The sequence below is a fragment of the Gymnogyps californianus genome, chromosome 3, assembly GCF_018139145.2.
Source record: "Gymnogyps californianus isolate 813 chromosome 3, ASM1813914v2, whole genome shotgun sequence".
Lineage (NCBI taxonomy): Eukaryota > Metazoa > Chordata > Aves > Accipitriformes > Cathartidae > Gymnogyps > Gymnogyps californianus.
In genome coordinates this window covers 50,013,905-50,027,140 of record NC_059473.1, presented here as the reverse complement: position 1 = coordinate 50,027,140, position 13,236 = coordinate 50,013,905, and the positions used below count along the sequence as shown (strand labels likewise).

The following is a 13,236-nucleotide window of genomic DNA, read 5'->3' as shown; positions in this document are numbered from 1 at the left end:
TAGCAAGAGTTTTCAAACTGCCATGCAAAATTTAGTCTTACAAAAAAAAAAAAAATAGACAATACAGCTGGAGTGAACTACACCAGAAGAAGAGTAACAGCAGTGTAGTGCCTTCACACAACCAAAGCAGTTGGGGAAAATAAGAACATGGTGAAAAAGACAGGGTAAGACACAGGTCCGCTGCAGGAAGAAATAAAATCAACACAATTCAGCAGTCATGAAGGAAACATCAGCTAAAATAAGCTAATGGGTGGACAAGGAGGAAATAATATTAAGCCGAAAATACAGATACAACTGAAAGAAAGCCATGCAAAGAAAGCACAGCTGACACAGCTATGTTCCAAGAAAGAATTCGCTCTGGAGAAGTTGCCAAGGTATCCGTGTATGCATGAAAGAAAACCAAAATATAAACACAAAAAAACCAGTGTAAGTAAAAGAATGAGTTATCATAAACTTAATGCTATGTGTTAGGGGAAAAAATCATTAGTGAAATACTAAGGCACATAACTTTTTTTTTTTTTTAAATAAGTCAAAGACCGTTAGAAGAGACGGTAGTAGCTTTACCCAGTTTGGAAGTAAATAAAATAAGACACTATGGAAGAAATACAATGGGGAAATAAAAATTAGACAGTGAGGAAAACTACAAAAGAATAAACAGGATGCACACTTAGCCACCACAATTCAGGCTAAGCATCTTATTCTCTGAACCAGCGGAACACCCCAATGTTGCAGAAATGCTACTAAAATATCTAGGGCAAAGAAAGTGGCATCCTTCCTGCCAATGAGGAAATTTCCCCACAGGGTGAAGCAAAGTAAACAGTATTATTAAGGTGAACATGGTAATGCTTGTCAGCAGCTAGAAATACCTGCTATTTTGGGTACGTATAGATCAGAAGGATTGGAGATGCAAGGTTTCTGTACAAAGTTGTTAGAACTTCGGATGCAAAAGTTTTCTTTCCTTTAGGAACTATTTGTGGCTTGACACTAGGGGATTTCTTTTTGATGCAAGTGGAAGGATAAGAGGAAGGAAGAATGTTGAAATTATTAACAGCTGAATAAACTTTGTTAAGAGAAGTACATCTCAGCTGCAAACGAGTTGGTTGATAATGCAGAAACAAGGAATCAGATCAATAAGTGCTAATGAAAGCACTAAATCATCACAGTTTCCAGACGGAAAGTGGATTAACTGGTCTCAGATCCTGGCAATCTCTTCTTTGGGTCCCAACATCAAAGGTGAGATTACTACTGCTGCTTCTATGTTGAGGGTTTTTATTATTATTTTAACTAGAAACCACTAAAATGAGTATGAGTTCTCTAAAGGCAGTGAGTAACATCCAAAAGCCTTCTCTTTTGGTATTCTTGAGCCAGAACTACTTTGGAAAGCCTTCAAGTGATACAGAGACCCCAATTCTAGTCCTATTGAGCCATAAGATTTGGCATCTCTTAATGATGTGACATTTTATTGTTAAACACCTCACTCACCCAGACTAAAACTTGCTGTCAATGTATTTTTCAAAAGAATATGAAATTTGGAAACACAATATTTTTTCTTCTTAATGCCACCTATGACAAGGTGCTTCTGAGCTGGGAATTAAGAAAGCTTCTTGTGGCAATAAATCACTGGGAAGAAGATATATGAAGAACTCCGAAATAAAGGAGTTCCTTGTAAATATGTAAATTATACACTTTTTTGAACTAATTCATACTCTTGCCAAGTTTTTTTTCCCTAAGAACATAATTAGCATACTTCTAAGTTGAAATAAAGCATTCTCAGTGTGCACTAACAGTAAAGATGAATTCATCAATTTACCATAAAAATTTAGAACTTGTTGACCAGATTGTCCTTCTCTCCTGCAAAAACAAACATATCATGAGCATTTTGGAATGTTCATTTGTTAATAAAGTCACGATTGTGAGTCTGTTACCTGCCTTTTGAACTGTCTCATTTGAGTGTTCAACACATCAATACATTGTCTGGCACAGCAGAAGCCAAAGTCTTCTATAAACATCAGCCAAGCTGGTTCCTCCCCACACTAATTATGACAGCTTGACAAGAAGTGATGATGAAACCACAGAAATACACTGCTTTCTCACAAGCTTTTAAAAAGGGGACAAGGGGGTGAGGGAAGGCCACCTCCCAGGATGAAAATCCTGTTTCCTCACCTTGAAACAAATTAGAAAGAAAAAATAGCATCATTTAATACAAGAGGTCAAAGCTGAGGCTTGATTCAACACAGTTGCCACGTTCAACCACATCAACTTGTCACATCCCACAAGTAAGCGAGGCTGAGCTGTGAGAGCCTTCAGATGGCAAAGGAACAAAGTACTGCAAGGAGCTGTCAATCAGTAGGTGGCACTCTTCAAACTCTGACAGTGGGAAGCCAAGTACCAGCACAAGTGAGGACACATTACATAGCAAAGTCTGGATCTTTAGCAGAAATATCAACAAGAAATATTGAACAATTTTAACCATAACTGACACCCATGGGGAATGCAATAGCTTCGTTTCAATAACATATACAGCAATCCTTGTACGTAATCTCTGAAGTTTTATAATTTTTGAGTGTTATAAATATTTTGGATGAACACTACTGTATACTAGTGTACTAAAACCAATATCTGAAGAAATCATCCATTACATCTGCAGAATACTTTGAGTGCAGCCATGTAGCTAATTATGTAGATGTAAGTCAAACTTGTGAACGATTTTTTTTTTTTAACATAACAAAACATAGCATAATTACTTAGGTTTTGTCACAGCTGTTCTTCAAAGCTGGGCAGTAAATTTGTTACAATAAATGGAATAGATAACTAAATCTTTTGGAACAATATATGAATTGTTATTTCTGTGATATTTACTGGTGAAGACGTGGCCCACGCACCAAAAGATTCAATTGTTTTTAGAGTTCAAATCAATAGAAGGTATAACAAAAATGAAAACATTGCTCCATAAAACAGGTGTCAAATTTTCCATTCCTGCAAATAGTGTTTCTTCATTTAACAATTATAGACTTCTTTTTGTATTTTAAATACAGATTGAAATCAATACACATTACTGCTCATTTGATAAAACAGTAAAGGAAGAGCAGATTTAGTAACAAAGTTCGAGTACAGGTACTTGTAACTGAAACAGCCAGCAGAGGGAGTATAAAAACAAAATAAAAAAAAAAAAAACAGCCCTTTTTCTTTTTTTTTAATATTTTTTTTTACTTACGATCTTAGCTTTCTTTTAGAATATAATAGTGCCAAAAGTGCAAAAACTAGAATACTGTAAAAAACATCGAATTTTAAAGTATTAAACATGACGACTTGAAACTAAAATACTTTTAAAAGTAGCATTAAAAAAATTAGCTCATATTAGCCTCACCAAACTGAAATACGATTTTAATCACAGACAGGGTTAACATCGACCAACAGGCTGCATAAGCCATTTCCAAGTTATAAATCCACACATAAACAGACTCTCATTCTTATTTTCCGAATCTAAAACTAAGTTAATGATTTTAGAATATTAAGAGAATGTTAAGTAAATCTCTTTGTGTTAGAACACAGCAAAAATCTTAAAACTGAACAAACGATACTGTTGTACTGATTTGTACAACAGAAGATTTAAAAGCAAGCAAGCCAAGTATATGCTCTAGATCGTCAGTGGAAATGAGCATTTACATGACTGTTTCAAAATCAGGTCACTAAGTCATGTATATGCTGAAATAAAAACCTCATCTTTATGCTTTCAGATTTTCACCATGTCCAGCTGGTGAGTATGGCTTACACAGGAGCAAAGGGAAGAACGACACGAACAGCGTGACTGGAGCCACCAGCCTTGTGTTAGAATCTTAAATGTGCCTGCCATCCTCCTTGCACAAGTGACACAACGAAACCATCTCCCAACTCACCTACACTATCCCACCGTGCATAATCACACCTTCCACAGTCCATTTTACAGAAGGAGCAAGCTTACTGAGTTAACAGTGAAGGCGTTACCTCCCTTCTCAAGGCCTATGAGCGCTAGGTACCCCCAAGCCATCAGGCAAACAGGGGCAGCAGAGCTGAGGAGTCAAAGGGACAGAGGATTAGTTATTTCAAATGTAAACTGCATGCTTCATAGACAGCCATTTGTAAGAATACCTGACTGGGACAAACAAGCCCTCCTTCACTGTTAACTGCTTGTGCCCACACAGTTTCCATTCCCTTTCCATGCAATTCCTTGATGTCTGCCCTATGTATTGGTCTGTTATCCCTCTAAATAGAATGGCAGTGCTTCAGACCAGGATACATGGTGTTCCTATACATTAATGCAAAATGTGGTACTATGAAACACCAGTCCTGATGGGAGCCGCTAAATGACATCGCTTATCATCATAACTACACACCGCTTTAGTGACAATTTTACTTTCAATTAAGGCAGAGCCAGAATCCCTGGGGTGAAAACCAGAGACAATTCCGTTTTCCACATCAGCATCTAAATTTTAAGGATGATTTAATTGTAAAACCAAACCCTGTCCACCTTTACACATGGGATTCATTGCTGAAGATCAGCATTTGGCTTACAAAACCCTGATTGCAAGTAAGGAATACACAGACCAGGAAAAAAAAGAGAGTCAAGCCAAGATTAACTTTCCCATTAGCGCAGGTAACAGGAATACTTTTCACTTTATTTAAACCTTAATTGCTATTTTCTTCCACAACTGCAGATCTTACTACATCTACTCTTTCTTAGAGTACTACTCAATCGGAAAGTCTTACCATCTGGCTCATGAAGGTGCAGGATAAATTTGCTGCATCACCAAAAAAAAGTGCCAGATAAAAGGTAACTGCATAAAATATGAATATACTGATAATACTCTGACAAGCAGAAAGGCCCCATACTGTAAAATACTCATACCTGTGAGTAGACTCATGGGACACATGAAATATGCTACACATGCGCAGCGTGAGAGACCTTGAGTGCAGAAGGAACATGGGATGCTCCCCTGAAGGTAAGACATTTCACAGAAACCTGGAATACCTGGCAGCTTGCAGTATCCTAAATATGGTGGAATTCCACTGGAGAATTGATCCAGGATGTTAGATACTAAAAGTTTCTCAAAACACTATGTTATGCACCAAGTTACAGATTTTAAACAGTTAAGAAAAACAACACACACCACACAAAGTTCATATAAGCTTCTGCAGTCCAGTCCAGTGCTTTATTAGGAATCTTAAAAACAAAAATAGCCAGATATGGCACAAACTGAGTATTGCAGAACCTAAAATTTCAATAATATAAAGAACCTTCTAACAAAATCCTGACTGGAGAGCATGCAAGTTGAAAGAGCTCAGAGGAGAAAGAAGAATACATACATCTCTAGTGATTTCATTATTTTCCCTTCTTGAGGATTCTGTTAAGTCACTTTCAAATCTCCCTTCCAAAAGAGTTCATCTCAATTCTCTTCCCTACAGAACTCCTCAGTTTCCCTGTAAAAATATTTAGACCTTTTTGTCTTTAAAGTCTAATAGAGTATATATGTATGACTTAGAACCTAAAACACAATTCAGGAAACAAAAGCTATGAGATGCAGCACATTATCTTCATTATTCTACATGATCTCATCTGCTTCAAAACAATAACAGCCTTCCGGCTGCACTGTAACCAGGACTGTGCACAGTACTCCAAACAGTTGGACAAGTGCTCTTCACAGTAGCTGCAATGGAACTGAATAGTATCTTGTTTGACTTCCCTCCACTCCTTTTTTCAGCCTGGTTTCCTAAGGAAATCAGACTTATGCAATCACTCGGGGAGGGAGCGAAGTGTACGCATATGTATATATGCACACATGTGGATGTCTGTCCGTCTGACCTCACTGATACCTTTTGAGCCCATTGGCCAGTTTCAATCACATTCAAGAGAGGAGTAGAGATATCAGACATTTAGGTTCTTGAAAGTTTCATGAGAGCAGGCTACAGAGCACAGAAAAGTGTCTCCACAGAGAGAGAGGCTGCATGTCTTCTTAGACGTCAGCAAACTCACAGGGGAAAGAACTGTTCTGCTCCTTTCCTGCCTGCAGGAAAATCTTCAGTCAGAGGTCACAATCAGTCAAAGATGACCAGATTTCTTGTGTTCAAGTGTTCATAAAATAGCTTAAGTTGAATTCACCACAGCTTTTAAAACAGTGTTTTGAACAGAGCTGTTTTCCATGTCATCTTTTTCTTGGTCTAGCCTAGGAGAGAACTGCCCTACACGACACACATTCCCTGGCTCAGTCCCTTGCTCCCAAGACGACTTATTTCAAAACATCAGAGTTGTACCACACACGACAGCATTCTACCCCTCTCAAACACAGAGAAAATAAAAACTGGAAGAGTTCAGTATTCCCTTCAGGCCTCAAAAATAAACAAGTATGTGGCTCTATAACATAATCAACTATTGAATAAAGTTTCAAAAAGACAATGCAGCGAATACATAGTCATCTTTATTCACCTCTACCATAGAACAGAACAAGTACCACCACGCTTGCAGGCTATTGTGCTAAAGACAGCTGTAAGGCAGTAAGACAAATAACGAGGTTTCAGCTGACATCTCTATACTTCTCACATCCCCCCAAAATACATACATGTATGAACCATGTACTATTCACCTGTATCCAAAAAGCCACCTAATAAAAGTATGCTAACAGATTAAAATGCAAGTTTAGGGACACTTTAAGGCATAAATCTATGATTTAAGAAATTGTCACAAAAAGAAGGAAAAAAAACAAAACAAAAAAACCCAAATAGCCACAGCTGATTGAAGTCACTCTAAGCATCAAAACATTAGGCAAGCAAAAAAAAAAAAGTTTCTGATAAAAAAAAGATGTATTTCAACCCTGATGCATGCTCCGCTTGGAAATTCATTAATCCCATGACCAAACTGAACCCCAGCACATTTCCCGGCGGGGCGCTGGAGCTGAGGGCTGGCGGGAGGGCACGGGCAGCCCGACCCCAGGAGGTTTCAGCCCGAAGCCCCTGCCGCTCCGGGGACGCCCCAGCCCCGGGGGCGCCCACCCGGCGGGGCGCAGCGTATCACTGAAACGCCTCGGAGAGGGGAGGGCGGCAGCGGCAAGCTCGGGGCGAGACACCCGAGGGGCAGCCGGGCCGCGTCCCTATGAACGAGGAGTTTCTGCCGTGCGAAACCCTCCTCCCCGCTCTCACAACCCGCCTCAGCGGCTCGGGCCGGCCGCTACCGCCCCGCTACCGCCGGGCTCCCCCGTCCAGCGCGGGGAGGGCACTCGCCGTGCCCTGCACCGAGAGCCCGAGCGGCTGCTCTCGCCCCACTCCCGCCCCCCGACACGGGGCGAGCGCGGCCCCGCGCCCTTCCCCCGCGTTTGGGCTCGGTGGGAGCCGGCGAGTGTTTCGCCGGCAGCGGAAGAGGCTCGCTGCGGAGCGCCCTTTGTGGAGCGCCTCCATGTCCCCTTCATTCCGCCCTCCCCGCCAGCCGGTCACTATCCCCGTTACAGCGCCAGCCCCCCACAGCAAGGAGCACATGTTTCCTCTCCGGCTTCTCGCCCGCCTTGCAACGAGCCACGGCCAGGGGAAGGAGGCACCCAGTACCAAAGCCGGATCAGAAACACGGCATTTGCACGCGTGTGGCAGATCTGACAGGGGATGCAGCGAGAAGCGATACATTTCACCCTTTTCGGTCCTCCGCCGCCGCTTTTCTGTCAACCGCCGATACCATAATGCTTCCTTATTGCTACTTCAAGTAAGTAGGGGAGAAAGTCTCCATTCCCCTACATATCATTCCTGAGCAAATTAAGCATGCACCAAGTAAAAGCCTGACACGCGTATACGTAGAGTTGTCTGATCTCGAAATGATGCCGAAATCCCCGAGGCGTTAACAGCCAGCTCCCACAAAGAGCACTCAGTTACATTGAGCATCCCCTTTGTCCGTGCATCCTCAATACACACCCGACCGCTCCTCCATGCGTCCACGCACGCCCGACGTATACGGCCCCTTTGTGTCTTCGCTTCCCCCCCACCCGCAAAGAAATGCCCTTTCCTCAAGGCAGGCACCCAGCCTCGGACACAGCCCTTCGGCTCCCCCCGAGACACGCGCGACCCGCCGCCGGGCACAGCGCTCCGGTACCTACTTGTGTTCAAGAAACAGTCCGTAAACCTCCTAAAGCAGCTTGCAGAATTAGATCCATCTTCCATGTCTGGCCCTAGGAGCAGGGGAGACGAGAAGGAGAAGAAGGCGCCTCTCTGCCGCTGCTGCCGCCTAGGAGTCCTGCTCCCGCCGGGGCCGTCGCCTCCTCGGATCCCGTCGCCGCGGGCTGCTGCTGCTCCTGCAGCACCGAGGGAATTGCAGGACCACGGGCGAGAGGCGGCTGGGGAGAGGAGGAGCCGGGAGTGGTGCTGCCGGGGGCCGCCGGCTGCGGAACGGAGCAGCAAGCCCTGGATGGAGGAAGAACAGAAGAGTCTCCTCCTGCCGCTGCCGCCTGGATGGGCGATCAAGTGAGCTGCTGCTGCTGCTGCTCCGCCGCCAACATCTCTTCCTCCTCCTCCTGCCGCTCTCGCTGCCTCTCCTCCTCCTTCCCTCCCTTGGAGACTTGTGAGGTTAAAGGAAGACGAGGAGGGGAAACGAGGAGGCGGCGGCAAGAAGTAGAAAGAAGATGGAGAAGCGGAGGAAAAGGAGGGGATTGGAGCGAGGAAAGGAGCCGCTGCCGCTCTGGGGACGATGCTGGCGGAGGCGGCGGAGGAGGCTGTCCCTGCAGCGCGGCTCCTGCTGCTGCTGGTGGTTGTTAGGAGGAGAGACAGGGAGCTGCAGGCAGCCGAGCCGCCTCCAGGAGCGGGGGGAGGAGGAGGAGACCCGCCGCTGCCTCCACCTCCGCCGCTCTGGCCATGGGAGTGGAGCGGGCGGTTGCCGGAGCCGGGCTTTTCCCCGGGTGCTGCAGCCAGGGGGGCCGAGGGGCGGGATAAGATCCGCTTCTCCGGGTTGGACATGCTTCCGCTCTTCCCTCCCTTTCGCGGTAGTTTAAGGCAGGACGTCTAGGAGAGACACCGGAGTAAAGCGAAAGGGGAAGCCGAAAAAGGACGGAGACAAACAAGAGGCAACCGCGGTTCGGTCCTTCGTTCCCTCCAGCAACCCCCGGGCAGTATTTCCTCCGCACCCCGGCTCCCCGCCCTCATAAAATCCTCACATTTCCGTTCCCCCTTTAGGCCGGGGGGGACAGGGCGCTACTGACCGCCAAGCGGTTCCGATCCCGTTTTAAAGTCCGCTTTTCCTCATGCTCCCACTTCGCATTCAAAGCAAGAAAACTGCAACAATCTGTATTTTCTTCGAGCGAGGGAAATATTGCCTCGTATGTGCGTGCTCGTCTGCAAAGAGGCAGATAAAATCACTGCAGTGCCGCTTCCAATTCCAGCCCCGGCCGCCAGAAAACGCCCACTGGCGGAGCCAGCGCTTCCCAGGCTGCCTCCCTTCCTCTCATTACCGGGCGCGCACACAGGAGCTACAGCACAGCAGTTACCTAAAGGGAACGCAGGGAGAGACGCGAGAAAAAGATCCTCCCTATGCGGCCTCATTATTTTAAACAGATATTTCCAGCCACCGAGATCATCCCCTTCATCCCCTGCGGCGCCTGGGATGAAGATGCTAGAGAGCTGCCCCTCCGTTTCTGTGGGGCATCAAACCCCCGCTCCTATACGGAGATGTATAGTCCCTCCCCGATGCTCCGCATCACACGTGTTTGCTTCAGCCCCTCTCTGCCCCCTCACCCCAGTCTCTACTTCGCGCACTTGCAGCCACCTGCCCCGCAGCCCCAGCCCTCCAAGCCGTCCGGCTCCCCGAGGGGCTACCTCGAACCCTGGCCTCACGTGCGGCGTGGCTCCGCGGTCGCCACCGGCCTTGCTCCGCAAACACAAGCGGCGCCGCTCACCAGCGGAGCTTGTCGCGCCGGTGAGCCGCCACCCCGACTCCGTGGCGGGGTCCCCGGGCAGGCAGCGTCCCGCCCCGCACCCCCCCCGGCGGCCGCGCTCCCCTCGAAGGAGCGTCCCGCCGCCGCCGCCGGCCCTTCGGCAGACGCCTCGCCACCCCGCCCCGGCAGCCCGGCCGCAGCCCGCCCGTCCCGGCGGCACGGCGCCTCGGCGGGCCGCGCTACGGCGTCCCTCAGCGGGGCAGCCGCCGGGGGAACGCCCGGCCAAGGGAAGCCCGAGGGCGGGCTCGGAACGGAGCGGGGCCGAGGGCTGCGCTGGAAGCCCCCGCCCCACGTATTTCGTTTTCGCCCCGAACTCGCTCTGCTCTGGGCGCCAGCCGCCGCCGAGAGGCGGGCGGGAAGGTCCCAGTCCACCGCAGTTTACCTCCGGCAGCGGGAAGGGGTGGCGGCCGGCATCGCCAACCGGCCGCGGGGCTCCCCTCAGCCCGGCCGGGGCACTTCCTTCGGGCTGGGCCGACCGGGACGCGGCCGTTGGGGAGCCGTTGCCCCGCGCCGCCTGTCAGCTTAACGGAACCCCAGGGCAGCGGGCAGCCCGCCGCCGCCCTCCCCTCCCGGGACAGCCTCTCCCCTTGTCCCGCAGCCCTGTCAGCGCCGTTAACCGGCGAGGACCGTCGTGACCCGGGAGGCTCGGAGAGCCCGTAGCGCCCTTGCCCTCAGGCAGCGGCGCTCACCTGGGCGGGGGCCGCCCCGCCCTGCGCTCGCCCAGTGGGCAGCGGAGCTCCTCCCAGGGCGGCCGTCCCAGAGGGGACGGCCGAGGCTCGGAGCCTACTGCCCGAGCGCCGGGCTGGCAGCTCCTCCGGGGCACCCTCGGCGCCGACCGCCAGCGCGGGGGGAACCTCCGGGGCTCCGCTGTGGGGCCGGCACACGCCGCAGTACCGTCCCGCCTCGGGAGGGCGTCCCGCCCGAGGCTTCTTCCCCTCAAATACCTGGATGGGGCGGAGGGAACCGCGCTCCTCAGGTAGACGGCCGGTTCCCCCGGCGCTCCCGCCCGCCGGCGGGCGGAGAGCGGCCGCCGCGGCGGTACCCGCCCGGCCGTGGCTGCCGCCGTGCCCCTGGCGGCAGATTTTGTTGCGGTGCGGCGGAGGACGGGCCCCTCGGCGGCGGGGACACGCCGCACGCCGGCGCGGGCGCTGCCCTGCTGGGCTGGGAGCAGGCACCGCGGACACCGTTGCAGATATTCGCGGAAGAGATGTCTCTGTTGCCGTTGCCAGCGGGGCACCCGAAAGGCGGGCGAGTCTGTTTTCCTCCTGTGCCTTCCGGGAGATCAAACCTCTGCGTCGGCCGGTGTGACTCCAGGTGCTGCGTTAGCGGGTCTGCGATCCCAGGTGCCTGCGGGAATCCTCATCGAACTACCGCAGTCTTCCTATTTCCGTTCAAAATTAGGCTATTTTCTTTCGAAATTCGACTCCTGCTTTGAAAACAATAGAAACCTACGCTTTTGGTTTTTATTTTAAACCGTTCAAGTATTTTATATATATCATTTCAGGACTTCTTTTCATGCTAGAATACACACTAACTCCTGTCAAAGTTAGAGTCTTTATCGCTTAATCTGGAAGGCTGCAAAATAAGATGTTCCTCTGAAAATAATAACGCTTTCAAATTAGGGCGTTTTCAGCCAGCTGAATGTTCTGTAACAGTGAGAAACAATCCACAGAGTTTGCAAAAGGTTTAAAATGCCAAAACAGATTAAAGGCTCTCATTAAACAAACAAAAAACCCATAAAACAAAACAAAAAACTCAGGGCAGATTTTACTAAACTGTTTTCATCTGCATGGTTCTTAAAACCTGCTGTTGCCTAAAAATCCTGAACTAAAACACAGAAAACTGCATCTGCTTTTGTGATCCATTTTCTCTTAGTATAGTTGACTTTATCAAAACAGTTCAAGAACTTCTAATTCATACATCTATTTGTGTGAGATCCTTTTATTTCCTTAAGTCCAACCATTACCTACTTTATATAGAGAGCTTTTCTCTCATAACTGCTGCAGGATGACTAGAGATGCAGCAAATATTTAAATACTCTGAGAGAAAGCTTAGCTAATGGCAACAAAACTTTAGTAAATTGTGTTTTCTTGTTGCAGCCTATTTGTTTAGCAATTAACAACTTCTTATTAGAAAATCACTTATACTAAAATGTTTAAATTGAAAGAGAGAATCAGACTGAAATGACTGACAAAAAGCAAGAGCTATTCACCTGAAAAAATGAAAGTTGCTGCTTTAGACAGATTAGTCCCAAATTGTTCTGTCAATATCAAGAGTAAATTACTGAAACTTTACATCATCAATTTATAATTGTAGAAATCTTGTTTGACTATGCTAATCTATGCTAAATTCCTCAATTGTTGTTCATCCAAACTACAGTTGTTCAAATATCACTGCCTGAAGCTGGATATCTGTGTATTTATACAAGGAATGTGAATTGTGCAGGTATAAATATGTATGTGTATATTCAACAAACCAGGCAAAATACATTTTGATTTGTAAGAAATCATCAGCTATTCTAGGCAAGCAGCTTTCAGGTTAAGGGTTATTTACACACTGTTCATTTGATTATTATTCATTAGCCATTGGCAATTCATACCTGATTGGTCACCTGCTTCTTGGCTGGACAAGCAAAAGCAATTACAGAAGAAAAGTTAGATGACAGTGAAAATTAATTTTCAAGCTCTGTACATATATATTTGTAAAATACACGGATTTGTGGACAAGTCAAATATGCTTGGTGGCCATTTCAATACCTGGGGGGGTAAATCAGTGATGAATCACATTTGCTCGTTCCCCAATGCATCTGTCAATCTGGGTTTTCATTGCTCAGTCAGCATGACAGTTTCCATTGCCACAGAGCGATGATGTCACTGGTGCCACTGTGGTACTAACCATGCACCCACGTCATTTACCGGAAAAGTCTCACCCACTCCAACAGGAATTTTTGATGTGAAACAATGAGGTTTGCTACATCATCCCAAAAAAGGATTTTAAAAACTCTGAAACACAAAGCAATGCAAATTAAAATACTCTGATGCACCCACTTGCATCAGGTGCAAGGGTTCTGGTATGAATGCGCTGTGTCAGTGCAACGATGAGCAAAAGTCTTTGGTTGTATTTGCATGGGTAAATGGGATTTCACAAGAGTTCAGGAGTCAGAGTGCCCACTGAAGCCATCAGGAGGTCTAGCGTGCATCGTACTTACAGGAACAGGCCTGGCTTGAAAGCAGCAAATAAGCCTGTTTGGCAATAATTTGGCAATATTAATCAAAATCCTTGAAGGGAAACATTGTGGGGG

General features: G+C 47.4%; 1 protein-coding gene across 1 annotated transcript in view; it reads right to left on the bottom strand.

The window, feature by feature from the left end:
- The window catches only part of PDE10A (phosphodiesterase 10A), a 197,713-nt gene extending 186,800 nt beyond the window's left edge, over positions 1 to 10,913 (bottom strand). The window contains exons 1-2 of the mRNA XM_050893753.1: positions 10,880 to 10,913; positions 8,109 to 9,006 (exon numbers count right to left, since the gene is read on the bottom strand). Coding sequence (XP_050749710.1) covers positions 8,109 to 8,961 — 853 coding nt within the window. The 5' untranslated portion in view covers positions 8,962 to 9,006; positions 10,880 to 10,913. The remainder of the gene's footprint in view (positions 1 to 8,108; positions 9,007 to 10,879) is intronic.
- Between the last annotated feature and the right edge of the window lie 2,323 nt (positions 10,914 to 13,236).